The sequence below is a fragment of the Somniosus microcephalus genome, chromosome 17 (assembly GCF_052327205.1).
Source record: "Somniosus microcephalus isolate GS21.2 chromosome 17, FLI_Smic_1.0, whole genome shotgun sequence".
Taxonomy (NCBI): Eukaryota; Metazoa; Chordata; class Chondrichthyes; order Squaliformes; family Somniosidae; genus Somniosus; species Somniosus microcephalus.
Genome location: NC_141003.1, coordinates 68,711,166 through 68,733,031, shown reverse-complemented (window position 1 = coordinate 68,733,031; position 21,866 = coordinate 68,711,166). Strand labels below are relative to the sequence as shown.

The 21,866-nt window shown below is 43.6% G+C and overlaps 1 protein-coding gene across 1 annotated transcript in view; it reads left to right on the top strand.

Moving 5' to 3' along the window:
* The first annotated feature begins 263 nt into the window (after window positions 1–263).
* Window positions 264–21,866, top strand: part of snd1 (staphylococcal nuclease and tudor domain containing 1) — a 1,037,556-nt gene continuing 1,015,953 nt past the window's right edge. The window contains exons 1-2 of the mRNA XM_086010590.1: window positions 264–385; window positions 18,689–18,838. Coding sequence (XP_085866716.1) covers window positions 305–385; window positions 18,689–18,838 — 231 coding nt within the window. The 5' untranslated portion in view covers window positions 264–304. The remainder of the gene's footprint in view (window positions 386–18,688; window positions 18,839–21,866) is intronic.

Here is a 21,866-nt window from a genome sequence, read left to right as displayed (position 1 = left end):
TAATGCCAATCAACTTCTCCAGCCCAGAAAAGGAACTATTTGTGGAAATCCGAAATAACAACAGAAAATGCTGGAAAAAGTCAGCATCCCAGTCTTTGACAAACACGCGTGCTCTCTCTCTCTCCCCTATTTGAGCTGACGTGTCCTCGGCCTCCCCAAACCCCTCAACCCGGAAACGGTCTCCCTGGTAACCATGACGTGTCACTCCCCCGCCCGCCCCGGAAGCAGTCACTTTATATATACAGCGCGCGGGGCCCAACCAGGTTTTCTCTTTCCGGTTCACTCACGGCTACGATCAGGCACGATGGCGACAGCGGCAGCGGCACCTTCTCAAAGCCAGGCAGCGGCTCAGGCCCTACCGCTCCAGCGAGGCATTGTCAAGCTGGTGAGACGCCGTCATTATCACGGCGGGAGGCAGGCAAAAATTAAAGGAATAAATGTGGCGCCGTGGACTGAGTGAGGGGGGGAGTGTTGACAAAGAGTCTGCAAAGGAGGAGGGGGAAAGACAACACATTAACTTGCGCGTTGGAGACTTCTCTCCGCCTGAATCCCGAGTGCCAAAGTGGGTTTTTAAAACAATTTCCCCCTGGAAATTCGCCGACAAACCCGTAAACCTTCATCACCGGGAAAGCTCGGGGTTTGAATCTGCGAGGGAACGGAGGGCTGACAAGGAGGGTGCAGGTGTGCAGGCAAGAGAAGCCCTGAGAATAACTCCCTCTGCCCTCCAAGCTCCAGAGGAGGAGAAGCCCTGAGAATAACTCCCTCTGCCCTCAGGGCTATCAGTGGAGGCTCAGGGCTTTCAGTGGAGGCAGTTTAACAGGAGCTGAAGTACATCGGGCGGGCGGGGAGGAAATCGAGTCGTATAAATAAATGGTGTGTTTGGGTGTACCTGTGTTGGGGGGGCTAGTTTAAGCTCCGAAGTTTGCTCGCCTTGTCAGAGGGGAAACCGAGTACAGTAGTTGGATAAGCCACGTAAGCTGTAGGGAAGAGAGTGGGTGAGCGAAAGGTGCAAGGGGCTGTTTCCGCTCGGTCCGTAACGATCAGTGTGCGAAGTCACACAACACCAGGTTATAGTCCCAACAGCTTTATTTAAAATCACAAGCTTTCGGAGTCAAATAAAGCTGTTGGGACTATAACCTGGTGTTGGGTGACTTCTCACATTTGTCCACCCAAGTCCAACACCGGCATCTCCACATCATCGTAACGATCAGCTATAATGTAGGGACTAGGAGAAGTGTGTTAGGAAAAATGCTCAGCAATTTGTTGGTGTAGTTATTCATTAAAAGTAACCCGTTGCTTTTAAGCCGGGTGGGAGAAAGTTGCACACTTCAATCTCAAATATCACCCCTTTTGAGCGATGTTATTCATCTCGGAAGAGGGATCAAATTGATCTGTTTTTCTGTTAATTTTTATAAGTTAAAGCCAGCATAGCGGTACTGTGCATTCGGTTTCACTTTGCAAGCGCTGACCTTGGATTGTTTTTATAGACGTATTTTTTATTAAAATGCAGAAACTTCTGTGAAATCTTAACTCCTTCCCTCCCCCGTCTCCGTGATTATAATACTCGCTTTTTGTGGGGGGGGTCGGCGGCAAGAAATAAATAAAATATTCTGGTTAATGTGTGAAATGGAACTGGTTAGCAGCACCATGTAATACACTGAAGCTGGCTACAGAATTGGCTTTGTTCAAATCTTTATTGCCATAAACAGTTCCCTATGGATCTCTATGTATTTTTGGAAAAAAGTTTTATTTACACGGTTGCTGTGTGACTTTATTTTTTCTCCTGCAGTTTTCTTGTCCCCAAGGTTTAGACTCCTGTGGGGACATAGTCCTACATGTGTTAGGGCATTAGAGATGTCAGCCTATATCTTGCCTAATTGCCCATTCTTCAAATGTTAGCCTAGATGTCAAGTATCGGTGGGCAATGGAGCTCAACAACTCATGATTGTTCTTGGAAACTGATTCTGCTGGTACTGATGTTGTACATATGCACTCCATGGGGATCCTGTGTGTTTAGTTCCTTGCCAAATGAAATGGAGGATAAACATAAATCTAGAGAAGTCTTTTTTTTTAAAAACTAAGTATTAATGATCGATGAGCAGTAGCGTATGTAGTACTTGTTTGTTTAGTGCAATAGGTGGTGTAATATTGAACCTTTGTGATAATCACTGAGTCTTGCCTGTGAGAGCAAAGTGTTATTGCAGTTCTAGACAACTGTCCACACTTGTGGCCTGGGTAGTATTGTGTGAAGATCTTCGCTTAAAGAATTGTTTTAAATTTTATTGAAGTGGTATTCTCGGTAGCTTTATTTCAAGGCAGTGATTTCCCCCGCCCATCACCCCAGCCATGTATGGAGCATTGTGAAAGGCTAGGGTGTGGGTATTGGCAGCCTTGTGGGATATTCCCCATGGGATTTAAAAGTATTATCCTGGACAATACTTGTCAGTGGGCTGTTCTATCACAGGGACACCACAGAATCATGTTCTTCATTTATTTTGGTAGAAACTAGGTGTTAAATTAGGGAGCGTTCGATTTAGCACCACGCTAGATTGTGTACTATTAAGTGCAAAATCACTGGGGAGGTTGATGTCGTATATGAAAAAGAATCAAGTTACATTTTATGTAAATGCACTGGAACCAAGCGTCTAATGGATGCATTGGTTTTGATCTTCCAGAATTCCCTAGATTCTAGAACGGTCCCTACGGATTGGAAGGTATTTAAGAAGGAGGGAGCGAGGAGACAGGGATAGACCAGTTAGCCTGACATCAGTAGTAGGGAAAATGCTGGAATCTATTATTGAGGACGTGGTAACCGGGCTCTTTAGAAAATCATAATATGACTGGGCAGAGTCAACACGGATTTATGAAAGGAAAATCGTGTTTGACAAATCTGAGTGTTTTTGAGGTTGTAACTAGCAGGGTAGCTAAAGGGGAACCAGTGGATGTAGTATATTTGGATTTTCAGAAGGCATTTGATAAGCTGCCAAGAGGTTGCTATGCAAGATTAGGACTCACGGGACTGGGGGTAATATGTTGGTATGGTTTGAGGATTGGTTAACGGACAGAAGGCGAAGTAGGAATAAATGGCTCATTTTCGGGTTGGCAGGTTGTAACTAGTGGGGTACCGCAAGGATCAGTGCTTGGGCCTCAGCTATTCACAATCTATATCGATGAGGGGACTGAGTGTAATGTATCCAAGTTTACTGGCGATACAAAGCGCTTTTTTTAATTCATTCACGGGATGTGGGCGTACTGGTAAGGCCAGCATTTATTATCTATTACTAATTGCCCTTGAGAAGGTGGTGGTGAGTCGCCTTTTTGAACTGCTGCAGTCTGAGGGGTGATGGTACTCCCACGGTGCTGTTAGGGAGGGAGTTCCGGGATTTTGACTCGGCGATGATAAAGGAATGGCGATATATTTCCAAGTCAGGATTGTATGTGACTTGGAGGGGAACTTGGAGGTGGTGATGTTCTCATGTGCCTGCTGTCCTTGTCCTTCAAGGTGGTGGAGGTCGCGGGTTTGGGAGGTGCTGTCGAAGAAGCCTTGGCGAGTTGCTGCAGTGCGCCTTGTAGATGGTACACACTGCAATCACGGTGTGCTGGCTGTAGAGGGAGTGTATGTTTAAGGTAGTGGATGGGTGCCAATCAAGTGGGTTGCTTTGTCCTGGATGGTGTTGAACTTGTGTGTTGTTGGAGCTGCACTCATCCAGACAAGTGGGAGTACTGATAGCACTGTCGATAACCCCTTCCATCACTTTGCTGATGATTGAGTGTAGACTGATGGGGCGGTAATTGGCTGGATGGGATTTGTCCTGCTTTTTGAGGTCAGGGCATACATAGGCAATTTTCCACTTTGTCGGTTAGGTGCCTGTATTGTAGCTGTACTGGAACATCTTGACTAGAGGCTCGTTTTGGAGCATGTCTTCAGCACTGCAACTGGGGTGGGGTTGAAACATAGAAACATAGAAACATAGAGATAGGAACAGGAGTAGGCCATTCGGCCCTTCGAGCCTGCTCCGCCATTCAATGAGATCATGGCTGATCTTCGTCTGAGATCTTAGCTGATCTTACCAGTTCAGTACCCCGTCCCCGCCTTTTCTCCGTAACCCTTAATCCCCTTAGCCTTCAGAAATATATCCAATTCTCTCTTGAAAATATTTATTGAATTAGCCTTCACAGCCCTCTGTGGCAGGGAATTCCACAGGCTCACCACTCTTTGAGTGAAGAAATTCTTCCTCATCTCTGTTTTAAATGATTTGCCCGCTATTTTTAGACTGTGGCCCCTGGTTCTGTGCTCCCCTGCCATTGGAAACATTCTCTCTGAATTCAGCCTGTCCAGGCCTGCCATAATTTTATATGTTTCGATGAGATCCCCTCTCAATCTTCTAAACTCCAGTGAGGTGCTATCGACTTTGCTGTGTCCAGTGCGCTCAGCCGTTCCTTGATATCACATGGAGTGAATTGAATTGACTGAAGACTAGTTTCTGTGATGGTCGGGACCTCAGGAAGAGGTTGATATGAATCATCCACTCGGCACTTCTGGCTGAAGGTGGTTGCAAACGCTTCAGCCTTGTCTTTTGCACTCACGTGCTGGGGATGTTCATGGAGCTTCCCCCTCCAGTTTGTTGTTTAATTGGCTGCTGCCATTCTTGACAGAATGTGTCAGGACTGCAGAGCTTTGATCTGATCTGTTGGTTGTGGGATCGCTTAGCTCTGTCTATAACATACTGCTTCTGCTGTTTAGCAGGTATGTAGTCCTGTGTTGTACCATCACCTGGTTGGCACCTCACTTTCGGTATGCCTGGTGCCGCTCCTGGCATGCTCTTCTACACTCATTGAGCCAGGGTTGGTCCCCTGGCTTGAGTAAGCTGTAGAGTAAGGAATATGCTGGGCCATGAGGTTGCAGATTGTGGTGGAATATAATTCTGCTGTTGCTGATAGCCATCAGCACTTCATGGATGCCCAGTTTTGAGCTGCTCGATCTGTTCTGAATCTATCCCATTTAGTAGATGGAGGGTGTCCTCAGTGTGAATATGCGGCTTTGTCTCCATGAGGACTGTGCGGTGGTCACTCCTACCAATACTGTCATGGACAGATGCATCTGCGACAGGTAGATTGATGAGGACGAGGTCAAGTAGGTTTTTCCCCTCTGGTTGGTTCTCTCACCACTTGCCCCAGTCCCAGTCTGGCAGGTATGTCCTTCAGGACTCCGCCAGCTCAGTCAGTATTGGTGCTACCGAGCCACTCTTAGTGATGCACTTTAAAGTCCCCCACCCAGAGTACATTCTGCGCCCTTGCTAATCTCAGTGCTTCTTCTAAGTGGTGTTCTAGGTGGGAAAGAAAGAAAGACTTGCATTTATATAGTGCCTGTCATGACCACCGGAGGTCCCGAAGCGCTTTACAGCCAATGAAGTACTTTTGAAGTGTAGTCACTGTTGTAATGTGGGAAACGCGGCAGCCAATTTGTGCACAGCAAGCTCCCACAAACAGCAATGTGATAATCACCAGACAATCTGTTTTTATGATGTTGATTGAGGGATAAATATTGGCCAGGAAACTGGGGATGACTCCACTGCTCCTCTTCGAAATAGTGCCATGGGATTTTTTATGTCCACCTAAGAGCAGACGGAGGCCTCAGTTTAACGTCTCATCTGAAAGACGGCATCCCCAACAGTGCAGCACCCCCTCGGCACTGCACTGGAGTGTCAGCCTAGCTTTTTGTGCTCGAGTCCCTAGAGTGGGACTTGAACCCACAACCTTCTGACTCAGGCGAATGTGCTACCAACTGAGCCACAGCTGACACTGGAGGAGGAAGCAAAGTGTCTGCAAATGGATATAGCCAGGTTAAGTGAGTAGCCAAGAAAGGTGGCAGATGGAGTATAATGTGGGGAAATGTGAAATTATCCACTTTGGTCAGAAGAATAGAAAAGCAGAATATTTTTTTTAAAAGGTGAGACTAGGAAATGTTGGTATGCAGTGGGATTTGGGTGTCCTTGTACACATCACAAAGTTAAAATGCAGGTGCAGTAAGCAATTAGGATGGCAAATGACACGTTAGCTTTTACTGCAGGGGGTACAGTGTATAAGAACATAGGAAATAGGAGCAGGTGTAGGCCATTCACTAAGATCATGGCTGAACTTTTACAACAACTCCACCTTCCTGCACTATCCCCATATCCCTTGATTCCCTTGAAATCAAAAGTCTATTGATCTCGGTGTCTTAAATGTACTCAACGACTGAGCATCCACTGTCCTCTAGGGTGGAGAATTCCAAAGATTCACAACCCTTTGAGTGAAGAAATTCCTCCTCCTCCTCAATCCTAAATGGCCGACCCCTTATTCTGAGACTGTAACCCCTTCGTTCTGGATGCCCTGGCCAGATAAAACATCCTCCCAGCATCTACCCTGTCGAGCCCTGTAAGAATTTGTTTCAATGACATCACCTCTCATTCCTCTAAATTCTGGGGAATACAGGCATAATCTCTTCAATCTTTCCTCAAAGGGCAGTGCCACCCCACCCCAGGAATCAGTGTGACGAACCTTTGTTGCACTCCCTCTAAAGTAAGTATATCCTTCCTTGGGCAAGGAGACCAAAATTGTAAACAGTTCACCAAGTGTGGTCTCACCAAGGCTTCTTTACTCTTGTACTCCAGTACTTTTATAATATCGGCCAACATACCATTGCTTTCCTAATTGCTTGCTGTACCTGCATGTTAACTCAGTGATTTGTGTACAAGGACACCCAGTTCCCTCTGAATACCAACACTTCCCAATCTCTCATCATTTAAAAAAAAAAAAAAATATTCTGCTTTTCTATTTTTCCTGCCAAAGTGGATAACTTCATATTTCTTCACTTTATATTACATCTGCCACATTCTTGCCCACTCACTTTGCAGCCTCTTTGCATCCTCCTCTCAAATTGCTTTCCGACCTAGCTGTATCATTAGCAAACTTGGATACATTACACTCGATTTCCTCATCTAAGTCATTGATATAGATTGTAAATAGCTGAGGCCTAAGCGCTGATCCTTGCGATACCCCACTAGTTACAGCCTGTCGACCTGAAAATGACCCGTTTATTCCTACTGTTTTCTGTCTGTTACCCAATCCTCAATCCATGCTGATATTATCCCCAACCCCATGAGCTCTAATTTTGTGTAAGAACCTCTTGTGTGGCACTTATCGAATGTTTTCTGAAAATCCAAATATACTACATCCACTAGTTCCCCCCCCCCCCCCCCCCTTATCTACCCTGCTAGTTACAACCTCAAAAAACTGATTTCTCAAACACGATTTCCCTTTCATAAAACTGTTGGTTCTGCCCATCATATGATTTTCTAAGTCCCCTGTTACCACGTCCCTAATAATAGATTCCAGCATTTTCCTTACCACTGATGTCAAGCTAACTGGTCTATAGTTCCCTGTTTTCTCTCTTCCTTTCTTGAATAGTGGGGTTACATTTGGTACCTTCCAACCTACAGGGACCATTCTAGAATCTAGGGAATTCTGGAAGATCAAAGCCCAATGCACCCACTATCTATGTCTCTACCTCTTTTAAAACCCTAGATTGTAGGCTACCAGGTCCAGGGGATTTATCTGCTTTTAATCCCATTAATTTCTCCAGTACTATTTCCTTAATACTAACTACTTTAAGTTCCTCATTCTCACTAGACCCTAGGTTCCCTACTATTTCTGGAATGTTTTGTCTCTTCTGTGAAGACAGTTACAAAGTATTTGTTTAATGTCTCTGCCATTTCCTTATTTCCCATTATAATTTCTCCTGTCTCTGCCTGTAAGGGACCCACATATACTTTTGCTAATCTCTTCCTTTTTACATAACTATAGAAGCTTTTACATTTCTTGCTAGTTTACTCTGATAATCTCTTTTTCTCAATTTCTTGGTCCTCCTTTGCTGAATTCTAATCCTTCCAATCCTCAGGCTTACTATTTTTAGCAACATTATAAGGCTCTAATACTATCTAACTTCTCTTGTTAGCCACACTTGGACCATTTTTCCAATGGGGTTTTTATTCAATAAGGAATGTATATTCCTTGTGAATTATGAATTATTTCTTTAAATGTTAGCCAATGCTTATCTACCGTCATCTCTTTTAATCTAGTTTCCCAACCTAACTTAGGCAACTTGCCTCATACCTACGTAGTTTACTTTGTTCAGATTTAAGACCCTAGTTTCGAACTTAACTAAATCGCTCTCAAACTCAACATAAAATTAATCTCATGATCACTGCTCCCCAGAGGCTCCTTTACTACAAGGTTATTAATTAACCCTGTCTCATTGCGCAATACTAGATCTAAAATAGCCTGTTCCCTAGTTGGTTCCTCGACATCTGATCTACCTTGAATGCATTCCATGAACTCGTCCTCCGCACTACAGGAAACTTTGTGCTATCTGGCACCGATGGGACCAAGCTGTTGCCGTTCTCAAAACTGCCGGACACACTGGCGTTAATGTTGAAGCATATGGAGCTTTTCATCTCCGTATCTGACAACAAACACTGTTGCTCAACAACAGCTTCTAAACAGTCAGCCTGTACCTTGGCAGCGTCTCTCTGAAGCTGTTGCTAAGCTACAGAGACTTTGCAGAGCCTGACTGTTGGGGGAAAAAAACCTAACAAAACGGCTCCTGATTTTTGCCGGTGGCTCGAGCTTGCCGGACATTTAGCTTCTGGATAACACAGTTTCCTGTATTTGGTTTGCCCAATCTATATATGAAGATTAAAGTCCCCCATGATTGCTGTGTTGCCCTTGTTACATGAACCTCTAATTTCCTGATTTATTCTGTGCCCTACTGTTAGTGCCTATAAACTACTCCCACCAGTGTTTTCTGCCCCTTGTTGTTTCGTAGCTCCACCCAAAGTGATTCTACATCTTGATTTTCAGAGCCAAGATCCTTTCTCTCTACAGTCTTTATCCCATCCTTCAGTATCGGGGCTACCTCTCCTTTTCCATTCTGCCTATCTCTTCTAAAAGTCAGGTATCTGGAATATTTATTTGGTCACTCTGCAACCACATCTCTGTAATGGCTTTAGATCAAACCCATTTATTCCTACCTGTGCTATAAATTCATCTATTTTGTTGCGAATGTTTCACGCATTCAGATATAGTGCCTTTAGCTTTGACTTTTTTCTATTTCCCTGATGTCGTCTTAGTCACTGCCCTATTACCTTTGTTAAACTCTGTCCCTTCCTGACCCACTCTGCTTATTTTTACCCAAATAAAAAGTATAAGTTTAAGAGTAAGGATGTCCTGCAATTATATAGGACTTTAATGATGTCACAGCTGGAGTACCTTGTATAGTTTTGGTCTCCTTACCTAAGGAAGGCTATACTTGCCTTGGAGGCTGTGGAATGAAGGTTCACCAGACTGATTACTGGGAGGAGAGGGATGTCGTATGAGGAGAGATTGAGTAGAATGGGCCTATATTTGCTGGAGTTTAGAAGAATGAGGTGTGATCTCATTGAAACGTATAAAATACATTCTTAGCATCTATCTTGTCAAGACCTCTAAGAGTCTGTTTCCCCTGGCTGGAGAGTCTAGAACTAGTTTCAGGATAAGGGGTTGGCTATCTAGGACTCCACTCGGAGGATTGTGAATCTTTGGAATTCTCTACCCTGGGTGCCGTAGATGCTCAATCATTGAGTATATTCAAGACAGAGATCGATAGATTTTTGGATATAAAGGGAATCGAGGCATATGGGGATAGTGCAGGAAAGGAGTTGAGGTAGAAGATCAGCCATGTTATTGAATGTATGGCCTACTCCTGCTCCTATTTCTTGTGTTCTTGTATAGCACATTATTGCATTCTCCAGACATTCCAAAGTCAGTTGATTTTGAAGTGCATTCATTGTTATGCAGGCAATTTTGAGACAGCAGGGTCCCACACAGCAGATGGGATGAGCGCGCAGTTTGGATTTGAGTTTGGGTATTGGTTGAAAGGAATGTTGTCCATTGCATTGGAAGTGCTCCTTGCCATTCTTCCAGTAGTGCCATGAGAGCTCTTATGTCCACCTGAGCTGACAGATGGGGCCTCGATTTGACGTCTCGTCCGAAAGGCAGCACCTTTGACAATATAGCACTCCCTTAGCACAGTACTGAGCTGTCAGCCTAGATTGTGTACAAGAAGTCTTGGAGTAGGATTTGGACTTGTAACCTTCTGACTCGGACAGAAGTGCCACCCTTGAGTCAAGCTAGTATTTCAGGTTTGTTGGATGGGAAAAGGTAACTTGTGAAGCAGGACAAAGTGTGTGTTTGCGCAGAATAGCCTTTGGTATGTGTAGTCACAAGCTGGGTGGATGTGACAGTTAATGCATCAGTAGTGACAACTGTTAATCTAATATATTGCTATTAAATAAGTAATGGTGTAACAGTGTGGTGACTGGAGAATGAGTTGCTTTGATTGTGTGAATTGCTGTATTGTATTGGGAATTGAAATGGCAGAGTGGATTTGAAATTAATTCCTATGTCGGCTGTAGAACACCAGTAGTGCCTAACTTTACCTGTGCTGTTAATGAAAATTAAATTGGTGCAGTGCTCTCAACCAGTTGGACTTGTGGTTTCCAGAATATTGGAAAATCTCATTTGCTTGTTGGGCATTTTCTCATTACTCTGTCACCCAATGTTGTAAAAACCCAGACTTTCTCCTTACATTATTGAGTGTGCCTGATTTTAATCCCTATTTTCCCCAGAGCACTTCATTCATTTAGTGAAAAGGTTTGGAAAATCTGAAAAAGACAGGCAAGAAGAGAGACACATACATCTATGTAAAGTACCATGCAAACTAATAAAAAAATATTGCTTTGTGCAGTCGTGGAATAGAAATAACTTGTGTTGTGAGTTTGTTAATTTGTTTGCCTCTGCCAGCATGAAGACTGTTCATTTCAACCTCCATAAGATCAGCTGCTTCTGTCCAACTCTCTCCCCCATTGGAGCTGAAAATTTCATGCCTTTGTTACCAAGAGATTTCACTTCTCCAGTACTTCTCCAGTACTGCACCACTCTTGATGGTCGCCACCCTACACAAACTCCAACTTGCCAAACTCAACTGGGAGCATCCTATTCTGTACTAGATCACGCTCATCTCAAGCTGAAATCCACTGGCTCCTCATTCCCCAGTGTATTGATATTTAACATTCTTGTTCACATTTGCAAAACTCTCTGGTCTTGCCGCACCCTACCTCTGAAACTGCCAATGTCCAAACTCTCACCCTGTACTCTTCTGACTCTTTCTTCTTTTCCCTGTCTTTCCTCCACCATTAGCTGAGCTATTACGCTCCTGTGACGTGCCTTGGGATGTTTTACTACATTAAAAGCGCTATATAAATGCAAGTTGTTGTTGAGCTTTCAGTATCATGGCACGGTCTCTTTGCCTTGCTACACCTGTCCCCAGTTTCCAAGACTTACCTGAAGCCTATTTCTTCATGACTCCTTTGGTCACTTACCCAAACTCAACACCAGCTACTCATTCTCCTCTTGCTGTTCATTGCTTTCTGTGATAATGTGGGATTCAGGGAACTGTCGCATTTTAATGCTCCAATCTCAAATGACACACAGTTCCCTTGATGGCTTAGGTTAATGAACACTGGTGTGGTACTGGTGTATACAGGCCAATGATGGTCTTTGCTGAACCAGTCATGGTGAGTGCTGTAATTGATCTAGGGAGGGTGGGGAACATAACTCTGGGTTCCTACTCCTGATTGGACATTGGCTAAGGACAGGGTTGAACTTCCTTCTGTGATCCAATAACTTGGTGACATCTGCTGTTCAGGATCACAAGTGAAGACTGGCTGTTTGGGTGAAGTACCAAAGTGCTGTTGGCAACCATGGAATGAGTATGGGAGAAAACTGGAGTGAAAAATGCTGCCATTTTCTTAAATATGAGGTGTTAATTTTTTCTTGTCAAATTGAAGGATGTTGGTACTGGGGAATGGAACATTTCTGGCATCCAGTGTTGGCAGCAGGCACCCCTAGCTCCCTCTACATGGGCTCAACCTCGAGCAGCAGTGTGCCATTTTTTCCGTTTCTCGTCCTGTGGCCTTTCTGAATGTGATTGCCAATTAGTGCTGAATTTGGGACACTTCTATGAACTCATTTCAAATAGAAGCTCTACAGCTAACAGACAGAAGACTCCTTCTATCTGGGCAGGATTTGAACCCAGCTCTGGGGTGAAAGGCCAGTCCTTAACTCACTGTACTACTCGATTTCCCCCGAGGGATGTATATCTTTGTTGCAGTGCTTGAGGGTATCATTTCTTGACACATTCCTTTAAAGCAAAATTATCTTGGTTAGTAAATTAAATTTGAGGTCTGAGCTGGGAGAAGTGAGCATTTTTCCATTTTCAGCACTTGGTGTGAGCGATTAGCAGTCAGTCCCACGCCAAATGTAAAATTGGGTTAAAAGTGAGTGAATGAAGCTCCCTTGATTGTGCCCCAATAATATGCAGATTCCCGAGAATTGTAACCTGATTACATCATTCAGCCTGTAAGTTTTTGGTGCGCTACATACATAATTTGTGATCATTGTTTATAAGGTGCCAAATCCCATGTGTTCCTTCCCAGATTCCTGGAGATTTTTCCGTATACCAATTCTAGCCTTGTTGAATTTAATTCATTAAAGTAAAAATGTTAATTATCCCTAATGTACAAACTAATGTCGAGCGACAAAATGTGTAATGGATCTGTTGGGGAATGTTTGTTTTCACGTTTAGTGCTGTAATTGCCTAAAATCAGTAATTGAAAATACTAGCCTTGCTGCAAGACATAGATACCTAAGGCTGAAAAGAGAAGGGGGTAATATTGGATAGTTGGATCAACTTGGAGGGATTAAATTTGTGCTTGTTTTAATGCAGAACAGGAGAGCTGATGCTCTGCTGGGTTTCAGGGTCTGAGAAAAGACAGAAACTGAATATGGAAAGTAAAGTGTCTGCATGTAGGAGTGTGTAGGTTGACAGTAAAAGCAAAATCTGCAGACAGGTGGTGGTTTGAGGGCGTGGATCAACTCCAGAAGATTGTAGATGACCCCTTCCTATTGGGTCCTTACTGTTGTGTTGTATACTGGGGAAGATGGTGCAAGCCTTCTGCTAAGAATTGTGTGCGCGATTGACCCATGTTGACTTTGTATTGTTTCTGCAGGCTCTGTTCCCATTTCCTCAGATTGACATGGGGGTGGTGGGAAGGCAGGCAGACACAGTGCTTTAACACCACTCTTGTGATGTGTCACATGTCACCATGCTGTACCACTGCACTGGTAGTTAGTAATTTCCCTGCATAAATCATTGATTTGAACAACGTACAATTCAGTGTGGCATATTTATGTGGGTGGTTGATGCGCATAATTATAAAGCTATTGTGACTTCTAAAAAATGAATTTCAATGTCTTTTAACACTTGCATGTAGATGTAAAGGGAGGGAGAAGAAAATGATTTGATTTTGATCTGAATAAAATGCATACCTGTATCCAGACTTGCACATCATAAATGAAAGAACATAGCCAGTGGCATGGTGTTCCAGCTTATCTTGCTTTGCCATAGGGTAGTGGAACGTAGACTACCACTTGCTCATGTACAAGGGCAGGTTGTGTGCGAGGCGATGGTGGGTTGCATGCGGCACGTGGGTGAGGGTGGGTTGCGTGTGGGTGAGGGCAGGTTCAGTGTAGAGTGGAGCTGTCAAATCTGCTGAGTAGTGTCCTGGCATCCAGCGCACTCCAACACCCTGACCTGTAAGGATGAACGAGGAACCTCTGGGTAGGCGAGTGTTTCCTTGAGCTATACTTCTTTAGTGTCAAGATAGTATTATTACCACAGGCTGTATGCCTGCAGTCTTGGCCAGGGAATGGCATAGTGAAAATTATTGGGGTGTTGGCAATCTCCCCTTCCCTCCCAGCAGATTTATTTTGTTAGGTTGATCTTCGGTTGTCCTATCCCATGCACTGGCTTTGATGTTGATGTACAAACCTGCTCCCAGACTTCAGTCGACACACTTCCATTAGGTGTGTGAGACTGACCTGGGTTATGTGATGCTCTTTATTTAAAAAAAATTTTTTTTTTATTCCATCCGTTTCCCCGCAGGCATAGCTGTGACTGTTTTTACTTTGTGGGGAAATATTAAACTAGAAACCATGTCCTAGCACCTGCACCAGCCTGATCCAACAAGATTAAGTCAAAGCAGGATTGGAACCATACGGTGGTAATCTAGCAGATAGCAGGAGAGAGAGATCTTTCAGAGAAACGACTGAGTAAAATTATTCATTGGATTTGGTCAAGGAGTGGAAGAACAGCTTGACCTTCACTGTCCTGAAGAACAAAAAGCTGTAAATTGCAAGTGCAGCAGGAATGCAGACTTGCTGGAAGAAATTGTTATTGCTGAACATCTTAGCTCTTGGTTAGCCCTTTGGGGAAATGTATTTCCTTGAGGCGTGCACAGGGTCTGAATTTGCTTTTGGTATACTAGTCTGCAGGGGCACTTAAAAGTAAAATGTCTTGGGCTGTAATTGACTGGTTCCATGTTCAGTTTGGTGAAGATATTGGACACAGAGTAAAACTCCTACTTACACCAGCATTATGCCTGAACACTGTCATAGAAACATTTTAAAATAGGAGCAGGAGTAGGCCATTCGGCCCTTTGAGCCTGCTCCGCCATTCAATATGATCATGGCTGATCCTCTATCTGAATACCAAATTCCCGCTCTCTCCCCATACCCCTTGATGCCTTTTGTGTCTAGAAATCTATCTATCGCCTTCTTAAATATATTCAGTGACTTGGCCTCCACAGCCTTCTGTGGTAGAGAATTCCACAGGTTCACCACCCTCTGAGTGAAGAAATTTCTCCTCATCTCAGTCCTAAATGTCCTACCCTGTATCCTGAGACTGTGACCCCTTGTTCTAGACCCCCCAGCCAGGGGAAACATCCTCCCTGCATCCAGTCTGTCCAGCCATGTCAGAATTTTATACGTTTCAATGCGATCCCCTCTCATTCTTCTAAACGCTAGTGAATTCAGGCCTAGTCGACCCAATCTCTCCTCATACGACAGTCCTGCCATCCCAGGAATCAGTCTAGTGAACCTTCGCTGCACTCCCTTATGGCAAGTATATCCTTTCTTGGGTAAGGAGACCAAAGCTGCACACAGTACTCCAGGTGTGGTCTCACCAAGGCCCTGTATAACTGTAAGACATCCTTGCTCCTGTACTCAAATCCTCTTGCAATGAAGGCCAACATACCATTTGCCTTCCTAACTGCTTGCTGCACCTGCATGTTTGCTTTCAGTGACTGGTGTACAAGGACACCCAGGTCCCTTTGTACATCCACATTTCCCAATCTATCATTATTTAAATAATACTCTGCCTTTCTGTTTTTCCTACCGAAGTGGATAACTTCACATTTATCCACGTTATACTGCATCTGCCATGTATTTGCCCACTCACTCAACTTGTCTAAATCGCCTTGAAGCCTCTTTGCATCCTCCTCACAACCCCACCTAGTTTTGTGTTGTCTGCAAACTTGGAAATATTACATTTGGTTCCCTCATCCAAATCATTGATATATATTGTGAATAGCTGGGGCCCAAGCACTGATCCCTGCGGTATCCCACTAGTCACCGCCTGCCACCCTGAAAAAGACCCATTCCTACTGTTTCCTGTCTGTTAACCAATTTTCAATCCATGCCAGCATATTACCCCCAATCCCATGTGCTCTAATTTTGCACACTAACCTCTTATGTGGGACTTTATTAAAGGCTTTCTGAAAATCCAAATACACCACATCCACTGGTTCTCCCTTATCTATCCTACCAGTTACATCCTCAAAAAACTCCAGTAGGTTTGTCAAACACGATTTTCCTTTCATAAATCCATGTTGACTTTGTCTAATCCCATTGATATTTTCTAAGTGTCCTGTTATCACATCCTTTATAGACTGGCATTTTCCTTACTACTGATGTTAGGCTAACCGGTCTGTAGATCCCTGTTTTCTCTCCCTTTTTTAAATAGTGGGGTTACATTTGTCACCCTCCAATCTGCAGGAACTGTTCAAAAATCTATAGAATTTTGGAAGATGACAACCAATGCATCCACTATTTCCATGGCTACCTCTTTTATTACTCTGGGATGCAGATTATCAGGCCCTGGGGATTTATCGGCTTTCAGTCCCATTAATTTCTCCAGCAACATTCTTTTACTAATACTAATTTCCTTTAATTCCCCCTTCTCACTAGCCCCTTTATTCCCTAGCATTTCTGGGAAGTTATTTGTGTCCTCTTCCGTGAAGACAGAATCAAAGTATCCCTTTTCCATAGCAGCTGTCCATATGGCTTCTCCAAGTGAGATTACCAATTATTGCTGAATCGGACCATCTTTGTGCTGTGTCCATTTCCAGGAGGAACTGGGCTGAGATTGCCCAAATTCTTTTTATGCAGGGCCTTCCAGTCATCAGAGGAAGATGACTTCATTCCATCAGTCAGGACTGGATTTGGACCCAAGTCCTGGAGGTGCAAGGATTGTGTGCCAGACAAATCCTCAATCACTCTCAATTCTGGATGTTGCTGCTGTTTGATCAGATTGCAGAGTTTCCCCAATGTATATTTTCCACTCTTGGGTTCTCCACTTTTGAATAGTAGACATCTGGGCCTTGATTTTTATAATTTTGTAAGGGAATGTACTTTCCATACACCTGTTTAATTTGTTTTCAAGTAATTGCCTTGACTAGACAATGAGATGACCTGCTAGGTCGTGCTGATGTTCCTCTGTAACTGGCCTCCAATAGGTGTGCAATGTATTGGTGTACTCGTGCACTGTACTATCTATCCACTGCTCCTTTCATATGTGCGGGTGGGGGTTGAGGAGGAGAGAAAAAATCAAATTGTATTAATAGAAATGTGTGGTCTGCAGCCTCTATCTATGCACTACCACCGAGAGTTCAATGATCAACCTTACTACAAACTGCTTACACTGTGATTGCGTCAACCCTGTTCAGTTCCACAACCCTTTCAGCTCCAGCAAGTGAGTGGTTTAAATTGAGTCGTTTACTTGCAACATCCTTAATGGGGCTTGACTCCCAGAAGACTCCTAAGCTGCATTAGAACAGTTTTCTTCTTGAAAGTGACAGGCAGTAAAATTGTCTCTAGATTTATTCCAGTCTGCAACTACAAATTCACAGCTGCTGGTTGTGGCCGATTTCAACGTCTTCATAAAATTATTACTGATCAAGATGTACTTTCAAACTTCTTGAACAAATATGCAGAAATGGACTAGATTAACTTTTTTGTTTGTATAGACCCCAACTTTTTGTGTTGTCTTCCCACTTCTTTCCTTCCCCTTTTCTTCTCCTCCTCCTCTCCACCACTCTCTTCCCTCTCTCCTCCCCCCCGCGTGCCCCCCCCCCCCCCCTGCCAATGATGGGGGTCACAGTCTCAGAATAAGGGGTCGGCCATTTAGGACTGAGATGAGAAGATATTTCTATTCTCAAAGGGTTGTGAATTGTTGGCATTTTCTACCCCAGAGAGCTGTGGATGCTCAGTCGTTGAGTATATTCGAGACAGATAGATTTTTGGATATTATGGGAATCAAGGGATATGGGGATAGTGCGGGAAGGTGGAGTTGAGTTAGATGATCAGCTGTGATCTTACTGAATGGAGGAACAGGCTTGAAGGGCCGAATGTCCTGCTCCTGTCTCGTGTTCTTATATTCTAACCTTTCCCGTTGAAGCATATTTGCACTCCGCTCTTAATTTCAGTCTCAGCCCCTTTTAAAAAGAACTCTTAATGGAATGAGTCTACAGTAGTTAAGCAAAGACATCACAATGCACTGTAATGGTGAATACTGTTTTGATTCACATCACAAAGTGTACAAGCAGCAGCAACAAGATAGTTAATTCCCATTACATTTGGGAACCGTGAAGAAAAATTAGAGAAGGTTAAGTTTTACAGTCTGGAAAGAACATGGTTTGGGTAACCTCAGATTATTACTTCAAAGTAAGCCAAGAAAGTAGAAGAGGACAGGTAGGCATGTCAGTAGAGGTGAAACATTGGGAATGCTCAAAATACAGTTGAATATTATAATGGGAGAGTTGGGGGCCTAGAGGAGTGATTTTTGATGGGCCGAATGGTGTTTTATCACTCCTGGCTGTTCTTTTTGTTGTGCGTGACTAATTTACTGTGTTGGCCGCTCTTTCATTGAGAGAAACCCAGTGAGTACAATGGTCTCATTACTTTAGGGTACTGTTTTCTTGTTTGGAATTATTGACAATAGTTCCATATTTTCTGCCATATTTCCATGTACAATGCATCATTGTGAAGGTTGATGACTCGCATCTCGAACTCTACAGGTGCTATGTGGAGAGCCATTAGGAGTTGGCCAAGAGCAGGTTGAGCATGACTCTCCCTCTGCTCTCTTCCAGCACACCCCCCCCCCCCCCCCCCCAAATCAATGTGTATAGTGGGATAACTGGCTTCTTGTGGTGATTCCCAAAGTGATGCAGCTGAGATTGGGAACCCTGCTGTGTCAGGGTTTGCCGGTGCAAAGGCATGTTTCTTGCCCCCTTGCGCTGCATGATTCATTGCTGAGATTTTTAAAATTGCATGCAGAGATTCTGGTTTGGACCAATAAACCTAAACTACTGTAACCCATCTATTCCCAGAGATATCTTCATAATGTAATTCTTGGATTTGTTCTGTTTCCTAGGCGCTTTCAGGTGGTGCAATCATTGTTCGCGGCCAGCCACGAGGAGGACCCCCGCCCGAACGGCAGATTAACCTCAGTAACATTCGTCCCGGTGCCTTGGCACGACGTGTTGCTCCAAATCAACCTGAAGCCAAGGAAACTCCTGACGAGGTGAATTCTTGTTTTAATGTGTGCCTGTTCAGGACAACATTTACACTGTGGGGTTACTTAAACAATTAGCAGAGCTGTACTAACATAATGGCACCTTGACTGATTTGACAGACCAAGTTCAAAGAGATGCGGCACAAATTTTGGTTGGGGAGGGTGAAAGGAGAAAGGGGATCACTGCTGGTCTATGTAAAGGCTGTGTGTGTGCAATATCTTCCAGAACTGGGAAATTAGCCTCCCTTTGAGGTTGTGCTGCAGTGTTGGGCAGTTTGCAGGTGGGAGTTGCTCATCACCAATTTAAAATAAGTAAAATCACTCAAAGATGGAGACTTTCTGGTTTGTAAGTTGATCAGAATCATTGTGTTCTAGTTGCGGTTTTGTTTTTATTTAATTATTTTTTGTATTAAAAAGCTGCTAGAAGTTGGAAGGAAAAAGAGTTGCATATCTGGGGTAAATGGGGATTTTCAACATTAAAAATTCTTCTGTGTTTACTGGTTATATGTTTTAAAGACTTGAATAATCCATCAAAAGGCAAGTGGGAAGGATCACAGGAAAATACAGGAGACCAAACTGGATGCTGTTTGAAACAGACATTATAGGAACTGTTTCAAGCTGTCAAGTTTGCACTTTGTCACGAGAAGCTGCAGAAACCGATTAGAATAATTTTAGCACCTGAGAATTTAAATGAAACTCATTGTTCAAACGTAAAACAACAGAATAATCATAGCTTTGAATTTAGTGGCATTCAACTAGGTGTTGCTTTAGTGCATTGAAGCTGTCCTAACACACTTGAACACAGGTTAAAATGAGTTGCTGGTCCTGGCCAATCATAGAAAATCACTTATTGAGGTATCCAAGTTGCTAATCCCGATACAGAAAACTTTGTGTTATCCGGAGGCTAAATGTCCAGCAAGCTCGAGCCACCGGCAAAAATCAGGAGCTGTTTTGTTAGGTTTTTTTTCTTCTCGTGGCTTTTTTTTTCAAAGTCTCTCTGAAGCTGTTGCTAAGCGACAGACGCTTCCAAGGTATTAGAAGCTGTTGCTAAGCAACAGTTTGTTGCCAGATACGGAGCTGAAAAGCTCCGTATGCTTCAACATTAACGCTGGTTTGTCCGGCAGTTTTGAGGGAATGGCAACAGCTCGGTGCCGGATAGCGCAAAGTTTCCTGTACTATATGCAAGTGAAAGCATATTTTGTTTTGTGCTTTACTGTCTCTGGTGGTAGTTCCCCCCACCTCCCATTCCCACTTCCATCGATGTTTCTTCAATACATTTTGCATCATAGAATCATAGAATGATATAGCACAAAAGGTGGCCATTTGGCCCTTTTGAAGGTTATTATTGAATCTGCTTCAGTCACCCTTTTCAGGCAGTGCATTACAGATCATCATAACTTGTTATGTTAAAAAATTCTCCTCCTCTCGCCTCTGGTTCGTTTGCCAATTACTTTAAATCTGTGTCCTTTGGTTACCAACACTTCTGCCACTGGAAGCAGTTTCTCTTTAGTTACTCTATCAAAAGCCTTCTTGATTTTGAAGACCTATTAAATCTCCCCTTAACCTTCTTCCCCCCTCTAAGGAGAACAATCCCAGCTTCTCTAGTTTCTCCATGTAACTGAAGTCCCAGTTCCCTGTTACATTCTAGTAAATCTCTTCACCATATCTAAGGCTTTGACATTGTTACTGAAGTGTGGTGTCCAGAATTGGATACCATGCTGAGGCTTAACCAGTGTTTAGCTTAACTTCCTTACTTCTCTGCTTCTAAACAGCCTTTTCACCTTGACCTGCCATCATCAAAGATTTGTGTACATACACCCCAGGTCTCCCTGTTCCTGCACCCCCTTAAAACTACCATTTAGCTTATATTGCCATTGTAAAAGCCTTTTCCCATTTTATCCCTTGCAAATGCTTTCCTGAAGGCAGTATCTATACTGTGATACAAATGTTAGGGCAGCACTGGCCTCCTGGTATTTTACCGAAGGCCCTTGTTCTGAGTTTGAATAAGTGCCAGCAGGCTATTTGACCATAGAGGCATAACGGCTAGATTCGATCCTGCCCACATGATCAATTCCAGCATGGGTCAGTGAATAGTGATCAGATATAAGAATTCTGTAGGCTGTGCATATTTTCTTTCTTTTTGCCCCCTTCCTCCTTAGTCCTGATGATGAAGCCAGTTCTTTACATTCCCTGAGTTTGGCCATCCCAATGCAAACCAGTGATTTTGCTGGTACATTTCACTCAGTACAATGCCATGTGATGTATTGCCCATTGAGCCTTTGGGGTGATTGGATCATTTTTAATTGTTTCTATTCACTTGGGTTTTCAGACAAGAACCAGAAGAAAATATAACTTCACAATTTGGGGGGGGGTGCAGAGAGAGAGAGAGAGAGAGATAGATGTGCTGACAGCTTGCTCCCTAACCTCTGCTAACACTGCCAGTGCACAGGATGAGAACCCTTCTTGCTCCTCCTTTGTGGAGAATTACTTTACCCACTTTGTGGCCCCCCACAGCAATGTAGCTAAAACTGGGGCATGAGAGATGCTGTGTGTTGATTTGCTGCACTGTGCTACTATTGTATCAAACTCTCGATAGGGTCAGTGATGGAAGAGGAGCGTTACTGTTCAAAGCATGGTATAGGTGCAAAATGCTCTGACTTGCCAGTTGTTCTTTTGTCCCTGTGACATTGCAGTGGAGGTTTATTTACCAGCTTCTGCCTTGCCTACGTGATCCAGTTATCTTGACAGACTTCTGCTGTTTCTTTGTATTAAAGTAGAAATCAGGTGGAGGAAAAATGTGTGTATATGAAGACCAGTTGGTGATGAATTCCAGGTGTGGTCGGGCTCCGTGGTTGGTTTTAGGCTTTTACATGTGTTTCTGGTCTTACATTCTTGAGTGGGGTTTGAGCTAGTTAATGCATCGATGTTTTAATTCACTCTGACCCTATGTTTAAGGAATTCTGTGATCTGGTCGGAATTCTAATTGCCTGTTTGAGGTTGGATTAAGGTTTTGCAGTGCAAAAGTAAATTAAAGAGC